Below are 11,415 nucleotides of genomic sequence, written 5' to 3'. Positions count from 1 at the left end.
AAGCACATTACTTAAAGGGATAGTTCACCCAAATTAGAAAAATGACATTTTGGTTTCCTTACCCTGTAAGCAGTCTATGGACAAGGTACGACGGCAATCCATGCTTTGGTTACGTTTCCCTGACACTGTTTCCACATTCTAATGTTTTAGCATTTGTGGCTCAAATCCCATTCAAGTCATGCGACCGATATTAGCATTTTTCATGCATCATGTTTAAATAATCCAAAAGTATCTTAAATTGATTGTGAAGCTCAACAAAGTCACTTATACAGTAGATGATATGAACATGATGCGTGAAAATGATAATATCAGTCCTGTGACTTGAATGGGATTTATGCCACAAATGCTAAAATGTTAGTAGTGTCAGGGGAACTAAACCAAAGCATGGATTGCTGTCATACTTTGCCCATAGACTGCTTACAGGGTAAGGAAACCAATATGTCATTTTGTAATATGGCTGAACTATCCCTTAAACAGTAACTCTATGGACTTTAATGACATAGGATGTTAATACTTAACTTCATCAAACCATGTTTTAACATATCTTTGTCATCTGATACGGACTACTTATGGACTGATTGTGTAACTGACACATGGATGTTCTCAACCCAAACATGGAGGACATTTTACATATTCAATTAAAGCAACACTGGCCTCCAGCTTTTCAGACGTTCGTTACATGAGAGAAATAGGACATTTTTTAGAATACAACTAATGTGGATCATTTTAAATGAATAAGATAAGGCAAATGTAAGAAGACGTGCTTATAATGTTATTCATAACATGTCAATAAGTTATTGCCATCATTTGTTTTCTGACGGTATGATCTTAATTTCTGACTCTGTCATCTGGATAGCTATACATATTCAGCAATGTGTTCTGGAAGTCGTTGCTCTCGGATAAGTCTATGTTTTGTATTGTAACAGCCAACGCTGACAAATATAAAGCGTGCTATAAGAACATTACCCTGAATTACTGTCTTTTTCCTAAATACAGTGTTGGGTTCTGATTTCTTGACTTATGAAATATACTTATTCATTTCCCTGAGGGAGAGGGTAATTTATAATGTTTACATTATGTCAGGATATGTTATTGTTAGCCATCAGGGATCCAATGGGAGGAGGGAAGACACAGTCTGGTACGAGTCAACATGACAGCCGTGAGTTGGGGAGGAGTGAGCACTTTGGGGCAAAGGTCAGGTCAGATGAAGTGAGGAAGAACAGATATCACTAAGGTTCTGTCTAGCAACAGAGACGCATTGGCTGTTCAGATGTGTAGGACGGGACTCAGCATAGGAGAAAGGGTTAAATATCAGTGCTTGTGTGAATATGTTTTTGTCTGTTCAGCTGTTCGATCCTTTGGGAAGAATAAACTTGGTTTAAGCTTTCATTGTGTCCGTCGAGTTCTTACTCTGATAATTAGAACCCAACAACAGTTTTTAACAACCTGAGATATGCAAGTGATTTAGTAGTGGAAATGTCTGTGTGATCATCAGTGAGACTGTTGTCTCTATTGCATTGATAAGAGTGCTATGAAAAATTGATAAGAGTGCTATGAGGAATTGTGAGCAAAAGGCTAGTACTGTAGAGTCTGAAGAGCTGTGGTCAGTGTAGTGACAGATCTAACTAAACGTATAATTTAGCGGAACCAAGAGTGTCATATCTGCACATGAGTATGTTGACTAGTTCAGTAGACGCACGCACGCACGCACGCACGCACACGCACGTGCACACACGCACGCACGCACGTATTTGAACCACACACACACACACACACACACACACACACACACACACACACACACACACACACACACACACACACACACACACACACACACACACACACACACACACACACACACACACACACACACACACACACACACACACACTTACTTCACTGGTAATAAAACGTTTACATTTTAACCAGCTAGTGTTGTCTTATATAAGTAGACAGTGGAGTTTGATCCCCTGGTCAGAAAGGAGACCTAGAGAAAGATGACAACACTGGAATTTCCCTTGAGGTGAGAAGTGTTTGAGGCTGAATGTACAACATACACCATGTGAACTGCCATAGGACCGGACAACTGTAATTAAACCCTGAATCTGACTACAAGCTGACAGGTAAGTACTGTAGGTTTCAGTACACTTAAATGCAAGGTGACTATTGTCCTTGAGTTAATGTTTTGTGTGAGGATATTGTATGAATGGTGTGAGGATATTGTATGAATGATGTGAGGATATTGTATGAATGGTGTGAGGATATTGTATGAATGGTGTGAGGATATTGTATGAATGGTGTGAGGATATTGTATGAATGGTGTGAGGATGTTGTATGAATGGTGTGAGGGAATTAAAACATGGACTGTAGATTAGTTGGTCTTTGGATAACACTTTACACCGTGGAGCTTCTCAGCATACACTGACTGTACAAAACATGAACAAAATCAAAATACAAAAATCTCATTTTATTTGTCACATACACATGGTTAGCAGATGTTAATGAGTGTAGCAAAATGCTTGTGCTTCTGGTTCCGACAGTGCAATAATATCTAACAAGTAATCTAACAATTCCCCAACTACCTTATACACACAAATCTAAAAGGTGTGAATGAGAATATGTACATATAAATATATGGATGAGCGATGGCCAAGCGGCATAGGCAAGGTGCAATAGATGGTATAAAATACAATATATACATATGAGTAATGTAGGATATGTAAACATTATTAAAGTGGCATTATTTAAAGGGCCATTGTTTAAAGTGACTAGTGATCCATTTGTTAAAGTGGCTAGGGATCGGGTCTCCATTTAGGCAGCAGCCTCTGAGTTAGTGATGGCTGTTTAGCAGTCCGATGGCCTTGAGATAGAAGCTGTTCTTCAGTCTCTCGGTCCCAGCTTTGATGCACCTGTACTGACCTGCTCTTTCCATGACATAGACTGACCAGGTGAATCCAGGTGAAAGATATGATCCCTTATTGATGTCACTTGTTTAATCCACTTCAATCAGTGTAGATGAAGGGGAGGAGACGGGTTAAAGAAGGATTTTTAAGCCTTGAGACATGGATTGTGTATGTGTGCCATTCAGAGAATGAACGGGCAAGACAAAACATTGAAGTGCCTTTGAACGAGGTATAGGAGCACCGGCTTGTGTCAACAACTGCAACACTGCTGGGTTTTTTACTCTCAACAGTTTCCCGTGTGTATCAAGAATGGTCCACCACCCAAAGGACATCCAGACAACTTGAAACAACTGTGGGAAGCATTGGAGTCAACATGGGCCAGCATCGCTGTGGAATGCTTTCGACACCTGTAGAGTCCGTGCCCCGACAAATTGAGACTATGAATGAGGATAATGTATGAACTCCGGTCAGGGTCCAGTGAGTATAGCGTAAAACCTGGATAATGTATAAACTCCGGTCAGGGTCCAGTGAGTATAGCGTAAAACCTGGATAATGTATAAACTCCGGTCAGGGTCCAGTGAGTATAGTGTAAAACCTGGATAATGTATAAACTCCGGTCAGGGTCCAGTGAGTATAGCGTAAAACCTGGATAATGTATAAACTCCGATCAGGGTCCAGTGAGTATAGCATAAAACCTGGATAATGTATAAACTCCGGTCAGGGTCCAGTGAGTATAGCGTAAAACCTGGATAATGTATGATTTTTTTGCAAAATCATAAAATAAAATGAAATATCACATTTACATAAGTATTCAGACCCTTTACTCAGTATTTTGTTGGAGCACTTTTGGCAGCGATTACAGCCTTGAGTCTTCTCAGGTATGAAGCTACAATCTTTGTACACCTGTATTTGGGGAGTTCCTCCCAATCTTCTCTGCAGATCCTCTCAAGCTTTATCAGGTGGATGGGGAGTGTCCCTGCACAGCTATTTTCAGGTCTCTCCAGAGATGTTCGAACTGATTCAAGTCCAGGCTCTGGCTGGGCCACTCAAGGACATTCAGAGACTTGTCCTGAAGCCAGTCCTGTGTTGTCTTGGCTGTGTGCTTAGGGTCATTGTCATGTTGGAAGGTGAACCTTCAACCCAGTCTGAGGTCCTGAGCGCTCTGGAGCAGGTTTTCATCAAGGATCTCTCTATACTTTGTTCTGTTCATCTTTCCCTCGATCCTGACTAGTCTCCCAGTCCCTGCCACTGAAAAACATCCCCACAGCATGATGCTGCCATCACCATGCTTCACCGTAGGGATGGTGCCAGGTTTCCTCCAGACGTGACGCTTGGCATTCATGCCAAAGAGTTCAATCTTGGTTTCATCAGACCAGAGAATCTTGTTTCTCATGGTCTGAGAGTCCTTCAGGTGCCTTTTGACAAACTCTAAGTGGGCTGTCATGTGCCTTTTACTGAGGAGTGGCTTCCGTCTGGCCACTCTACCATAAAGGCCTGATTGGTGAAGTGCTGCAGAGATGGTTGTCCTTTTTGGTGAATCCAGGTGAAAGCTATGACTCTTGGTCACCTGACCAAGGCCCTTCTCCCCCGATTGCTCAGTTTGGCCAAGTAGTCAGCTCTTGGAAGAGTCTTGGTGTTTCCAAACTTCTTTCATTTAAGAATGATGGAGGCCACTGTGTTCTTGGGGACATTCAAGAACATTCAAGAACATTCAGTGCTGCAGAAATGTTTTGTTACCATTCCCCAGACCTGTGCCTCGAAACAATCCTGTCTGGGAGCTCTACGGACAATTCCTTCGACCTCATGGCTTGGTTTTTGCTCTGACATGCACTGTCAACTGTGGGACCTTTTATAGACAGGTGTGTGCCTTTCCAAATCATGTCCAATCAATTGAATTTACCACAGGTGGACTCCAATCAAGTTGTAGAAACATCTCAAGGATGATCAGTGGAAACAGGATGCACCTGAGCTCAATTTCGAGTCTCATAGCAAAGGGTCTGAATACTAATGTAAATAAGGTAATTCTGTGAATCTAGTGAATGGAGTGTTTGGAGGCTCTATTGTGATTAGAATCAACAATGACTACATTTCCCTCACCAGCAAGAGACACAATCACTCCCTGAGAGTTCCAGTGACCTTTGACCCAAGTATGGCTACCACCCAGGGGACCACCGTGCCCCCCTCCCAATCCCCAGGTTTAGGTGCACCCACCCTGGTCACTGTAGACATTGTGGTGCTCGTTGTCTACTTCCTCCTTGTACTGGCTGTGGGCCTCTGGGTAAGTAGGAGCAAATTTGGGAAAAGGCACCCTAATGGCATCCGAAATGGAACCCTATTCCTATGTAGCTGGCCAAAAGTAGTGCACTATATAGGGATTAGGATTCCATTTCTAAATGATTTGATTTATTCCAGACACATCAGTAGGTGAGATTTACTGAAACATGTCATGTGCTCTATTGGGATTTGTTTGGTTGTTGCTCTACAGTATATTCTTGCATCTGAATCTCAAAGTAGAGTTGTTCTACTTCAGCACACTTCTTCAGCACACTACTTCAGCACACTCCTTCAGCACACACCTTCAGCACTCTCCTTCAGTACACTACTTCAGCACACTCCTTCAGCACACACCTTCAGTACACTACTTCAGCACACTCCTTCAGCACACACCTTCAGCACACTCCTTCAGTACACTCCTTCAGCACACTACTTCAGCACACACCTTCAGTACACTACTTCAGCACACTCCTTCAGCACACACCTTCAGCACACTCCTTCAGTACACTCCTTCAGCACACTCCTTCAGTACACTACTTCAGCACACTCCTTCAGCACACACCTTCAGCACACTCCTTCAGTACACTACTTCAGCACACTCCTTCAGTACACTCCTTCAGTACACTACTTCAGCATTCCCCTTTACTCCTTCAGCACACTCCTTCAGTACACTTTTTCAGCACTCTCCTTTACTCCTTCAGCACACTCCTTCAGTACACTTCTTCAGCACTCTCCTTTACTCCTTCAGCACACTCCTTCAGTACACTTCTTCAGCACTCTCCTTTACTCCTTCAGCACACTCCTTCAGTACACTCCTTCAGCACTCTCCTTTACTCCTTCAGCACAGTAATTCAGCACACTCCTTCAGCACACTAATTCAGCACACTAATTCAGCACACTAATTCAGCACACTAATTTAGCACACTCCTTCAGCACTCTCCTTTACTCCTTCAGCACACTCCTTCAGTACACTACTTCAGCACACTCCTTCAGCACACTCCTTGAGTTTGAGTTTGAGTTTATATTTACAGGGACAGTGCACATTAATCAACGTTTCAATAAAAGTGCCGGTTTTAGCCAGCCGGCTAATTTTCAACCGCAGTCCCTGGGCAGGTTATTAAAAACAATTTCAATATAGACAATAGCAACATAGAACAAGACATAGCATACAGACATAGCAACATAGGACAAGCAAGACGTAGCATACAGACAGAGCAACATAGAACAAAAAGCAGCAAGACAAAATTCATAAAAGCAACAAAGTGTTTCCACACCTCACAAGTTACAGACAACAGACATGGAAAGCGGCAACACACAGCTAGGGACCATGTTCACAAATCTGATTGACCTTTAGCCATGTCTTCAAGCATATTAAAGTCAGTACACTCCTTCAGCACACTCCTTCAGTACACTACTTCAGCACACTCCTTCAGCACACTCCTTCAGCACACTACTTCAGCACTCTCCTTTACTCCTTCAGCACACTCCTTCAGTACACTACTTCAGCACTCTCCTTTACTCCTTCAGCACACTCCTTCAGTACACTCCTTCAGCACACTACTTCAGCACACTCCTTCAGCACGCTCCTTTACTCCTTCAGCACACTCCTTCAGTACACTACTTCAGCACACTCCTTCAGCACTCTCCTTTACTCCTTCAGCACACTCCTTCAGCACACTAATTCAGCACACTCCTTCAGCACACTCCTTCAGCACACTAATTCAGCACACTCCTTCAGTACACTCCTTCAGTACACTACTTCAGCACTCCTCTTTACTCCTTCAGCACACTCCTTCAGTACACTTCTTCAGCACTCTCCTTTACTCCTTCAGCACACTAATTCAGCACACTCCTTCAGCACACTAATTCAGCACACTAATTCAGCACACTAATTTAGCACACTCCTTCAGCACTCTCCTTTACTCCTTCAGCACACTCCTTCAGCACACTCCTTCAGTACACTACTTCAGCACTCTCCTTTACTCCTTCAGCACACTCCTTCAGTACACTTCTTCAGCACTCTCCTTTACTCCTTCAGCACACTCCTTCAGCACACTACTTTAGCACACTCCTTCAGCACACTCCTTCAGTACACTACTTCAGCACATTCCTTCAGTACACTCCTTCAGTACACTACTTCAGCACTCCCCTTTACTCCTTCAGCACACTCCTTCAGTACACTTCTTCAGAACTCTCCTTTACTCCTTCAGCACACTCCTTCAGTACACTTCTTCAGCACTCTCCGTTACTCCTTCAGCACACTAATTCAACACACTCCTTCAGCACACTAATTCAGCACACTAATTTAGCACACTCCTTCAGCACTCTCCTTTACTCCTTCAGCACACTCCTTCAGTACACTACTTCAGCACACTCCTTCAGCACACTCCTTCAGTACACTACTTCAGCACTCTCCTTTACTCCTTCAGCACACTCCTTCAGTACACTTCTTCAGCACTCTCCTTTACTCCTTCAGCACACTAATTCAGCATACTCCTTCAGCACACTAATTCAGCACACTCCTTCAGCACACTAATTCAGCACACTCCTTCAGCACTCTCCTTTACTCCTTCAGCACACTCCTTCAGTACACTCCTTCAGCACACTCCTTCAGCATACTCCTTCAGTTCACTACTTCAGCACACTCCTTTACTCCTTCAGTACACTCCTTCAGCACACTAATTCAGCACACTAATTTAGCACACTAATTCAGCACACTCCTTCAGCACACTCCTTCAGCACACATTGAAGTCTGAATAGAGAATGTGTGTAACAGTCCGTTCTTCCCTTCCAGTCCATGTGGAAAACCAAGCGGAGCACGGTGGATGGATACTTCCTGGCAGGAAAGAGCATGTCCTGGTGGCCGGTGAGTGAAAAGAAACAGAGATGTTGCTATGGAAACTACACACAAATGACATCCACTCAGTATGTTGAATGGATTCCAGACGTTTGATGCCAAGAGGAACCATTGTTGATGTATTCCTCTTGTTCTGAATAGTCCAGGACCAAACCAGATGGTGAAACAAACAGTCCTTGTACTGTTATTGGGGTGGAACTGAGATTTTATGTGGGGAAATATGAATACTTTACAATGGGGTTGGCTTAAAGTCAGACATAGTTGTATTGTCACTCACTCATTCTCTCTCTCTTCATCTCTCTGACACTCTCTCTGCAGGTGGGCACCTCTCTGTTTGCCAGTAATGTGGGTAGCGGCCACTTCATGGGCCTGGCAGGCTCAGGAGCGGCAGCGGGCATCAGTGCTGTGGCATATGAGTGGAACGTAAGACTATACATTTGGACATTATAATTCATTATAAACTGGGCATAAAATGTGTGGATCTCTATTACAGATGCAGGATCTTCATTTTCTCACCCTGTTGCAGGAGAACGTTCCTGCAGTGCAGGCAATTTAGGTTTAAAAAAGCTTCTGAAGTTTGTAATTTCCACTTAGAAATTTCAGACTTGATTTTTCCATCACGAGAAATGTATCAACCTCTACATAAATGTTTATTAATTACATACAATCCACACAATAATTCACATTTCCTGTTGCTACAGGATTAATTAAGACCCTACATCTGTACATGAATTTGATAGGGCATATGGTTTAATGCAAATTTCATAATATAACTTTTTTCATACTAAGCTTTGCATGAATCACTTACAAGTATCGATGTCTCTGGTTGGCAGGGGATGCTGATGGTGCTGCTCTTGGGTTGGCTTTTCCTGCCCATCTATATTGCTTCCGGGGTGAGAGGTCAACACACACCTTTCTGTCAGTCCACTGTCTGTACTACTGAAATATCACAAACCCACAAGTAGGCCTACTGAAATTCTATGCAACATCAAGCCAACTATTTCAGCGCTCAAATACCTCATTACAGGCAAGGAGTTTTTATTGAATATTCCTCTCTGTGTACTGAGACACACCACTTCCCTCTCTGTGTACTGAGACACACCACTTCCCTCTCTGTGTACTGAGACACAACACTTTCCTCTCTGTGTACCGAGACACACCACTTCCCTCTCTGTGTACCGAGACACACCACTTCCCTCTCTGTGTACTGAGACACACCACTTCCCTCTCTGTGTACTGAGACACAACACTTCCCTCTCTGTGTACTGAGACACACCACTTCCCTCTCTGTGTACTGAGACACAACACTTTCCTCTCTGTGTACTGAGACACAACACTTTCCTCTCTGTGTACTGAGACACAACACTTTCCTCTCTGTGTACTGAGACACAACACTTCCCTCTCTGTGTACTGAGACACAACACTTCCCTCTCTGTGTACTGAGACACAACACTTCCCTCTCTGTGTACTGAGAGACAACACTTTCCTCTCTGTGTACTGAGACACAACACTTCCCTCTCTGTGTACTGAGACACAACACGTTCCTCTCTGTGTACTGAGACACACCACTTCCCTCTCTGTGTACTGAGACACACCACTTCCCTCTCTGTGTACTGAGACACAACACTTCCCTCTCTGTGTATTGAGACACAACACTTCCCTCTCTGTGTACTGAGACACAACACTTCCCTCTCTGTGTACTGAGACACAACACTTCCCTCTCTGTGTACTGAGACACACCACTTCCCTCTCTGTGTACTGAGACACACCACTTCCCTCTCTGTGTACTGAGACACAACACTTCCCTCTCTGTGTACTGAGACACAACACTTCCCTCTCTGTGTACTGAGACACAACACGTTCCTCTCTCTGTACTGAGACACAACGCTTCCCTCTCTGTGTACTGAGACACACCGCTTCCCTCTCTGTGTACTGAGACACAACACTTCCCTCTCTGTGTACTGAGACACAAGACTTCCCTCTCTGTGTACTGAGACATAACACTTCCCTCTCTGTGTACTGAGACATAACACTTCCCTCTCTGTGTACTGAGACACAACACGTTCCTCTCTGTGTACTGAGACACAACACTTTCCTCTCTGTGTACTGAGACACAACACTTTCCTCTCTGTGTACTGAGAAACAACACTTTCCTCTCTGTGTACTGAGACACAACACTTTCCTCTCTGTGTACTGAGACACAACACTTTCCTCTCTGTGTACTGAGACACAACACTTCCCTCTCTGTGTACTGAGACACAACACTTTCCTCTCTGTGTACTGAGACACAACACTTCCCTCTCTGTGTACTGAGACACAACACGTTCCTCTCTGTGTACTGAGACACAACAATTTCCTCTCTGTGTACTGAGACACACCACTTCCCTCTCTGTGTACTGAGACACACCACTTCCCTCTCTGTGTACTGAGACACAACACTTCCCTCTCTGTGTACTGAGACACAACACTTCCCTCTGTGTACTGAGACACACCACTTCCCTCTCTGTGTACTGAGACACAACACGTTCCTCTCTGTGTACTGAGACACAACACTTCCCTCTCTGTGTACTGAGACACAACACTTCCCTCTGTGTACTGAGACACACCACTTCCCTCTCTGTGTACTGAGACACACCACTTCCCTCTCTGTGTACTGAGACACACCACTTCCCTCTCTGTGTACTGAGACACAACACTTTCCTCTCTGTGTACTGAGACACAACACTTTCCTCTCTGTGTACTGAGACACAACACTTTCCTCTCTGTGTACTGAGACACAACACTTTCCTCTCTGTGTACTGAGACACAACACTTCCCTCTCTGTGTACTGAGACACAACACTTCCCTCTGTGTACTGAGACACACCACTTCCCTCTCTGTGTACTGAGACACAACACGTTCCTCTCTGTGTACTGAGACACAACACTTCCCTCTGTGTACTGAGACACACCACTTCCCTCTCTGTGTACTGAGACACAACACTTCCCTCTCTGTGTACTGAGACACAACACTTCCCTCTCTGTGTACTGAGACACAACACTTCCCTCTCTGTGTACTGAGACACACCACTTCCCTCTCTGTGTACTGAGACACACCACTTCCCTCTCTGTGTACTGAGACACACCACTTCCCTCTCTGTGTACTGAGACACACCACTTCCCTCTCTGTGTACTGAGACACAACACTTCCCTCTCTGTGTACTGAGACACAACACTTCCCTCTCTGTGTACTGAGACATAACACTTCCCTCTCTGTGTACTGAGACACAACACGTTCCTCTCTGTGTACTGAGACACAACACTTTCCTCTCTGTGTACTGAGACACAACACTTTCCTCTCTGTGTACTGAGAAACAACACTTCCCTCTCTGTGTACTGA

The 11,415-nt window shown here is 44.1% G+C and overlaps 1 protein-coding gene across 1 annotated transcript in view; it reads left to right on the top strand.

Moving 5' to 3' along the window:
- The first annotated feature begins 2,011 nt into the window (after nucleotides 1-2,011).
- LOC120041070 (sodium/myo-inositol cotransporter 2-like) overlaps nucleotides 2,012-11,415 on the top strand; it is a 22,913-nt gene continuing 13,509 nt past the window's right edge. Inside the window, exons 1-5 of the mRNA XM_038986030.1 lie at nucleotides 2,012-2,126; nucleotides 5,007-5,184; nucleotides 7,975-8,046; nucleotides 8,356-8,460; nucleotides 8,871-8,930. Coding sequence (XP_038841958.1) covers nucleotides 5,056-5,184; nucleotides 7,975-8,046; nucleotides 8,356-8,460; nucleotides 8,871-8,930 — 366 coding nt within the window. The 5' untranslated portion in view covers nucleotides 2,012-2,126; nucleotides 5,007-5,055. The remainder of the gene's footprint in view (nucleotides 2,127-5,006; nucleotides 5,185-7,974; nucleotides 8,047-8,355; nucleotides 8,461-8,870; nucleotides 8,931-11,415) is intronic.

This window comes from Salvelinus namaycush, chromosome 3 (assembly GCF_016432855.1).
Source record: "Salvelinus namaycush isolate Seneca chromosome 3, SaNama_1.0, whole genome shotgun sequence".
NCBI lineage: Eukaryota > Metazoa > Chordata > Actinopteri > Salmoniformes > Salmonidae > Salvelinus > Salvelinus namaycush.
Note: the sequence above shows the minus strand (reverse complement) of the source record. Positions and strands in the feature narration are given on the sequence as shown.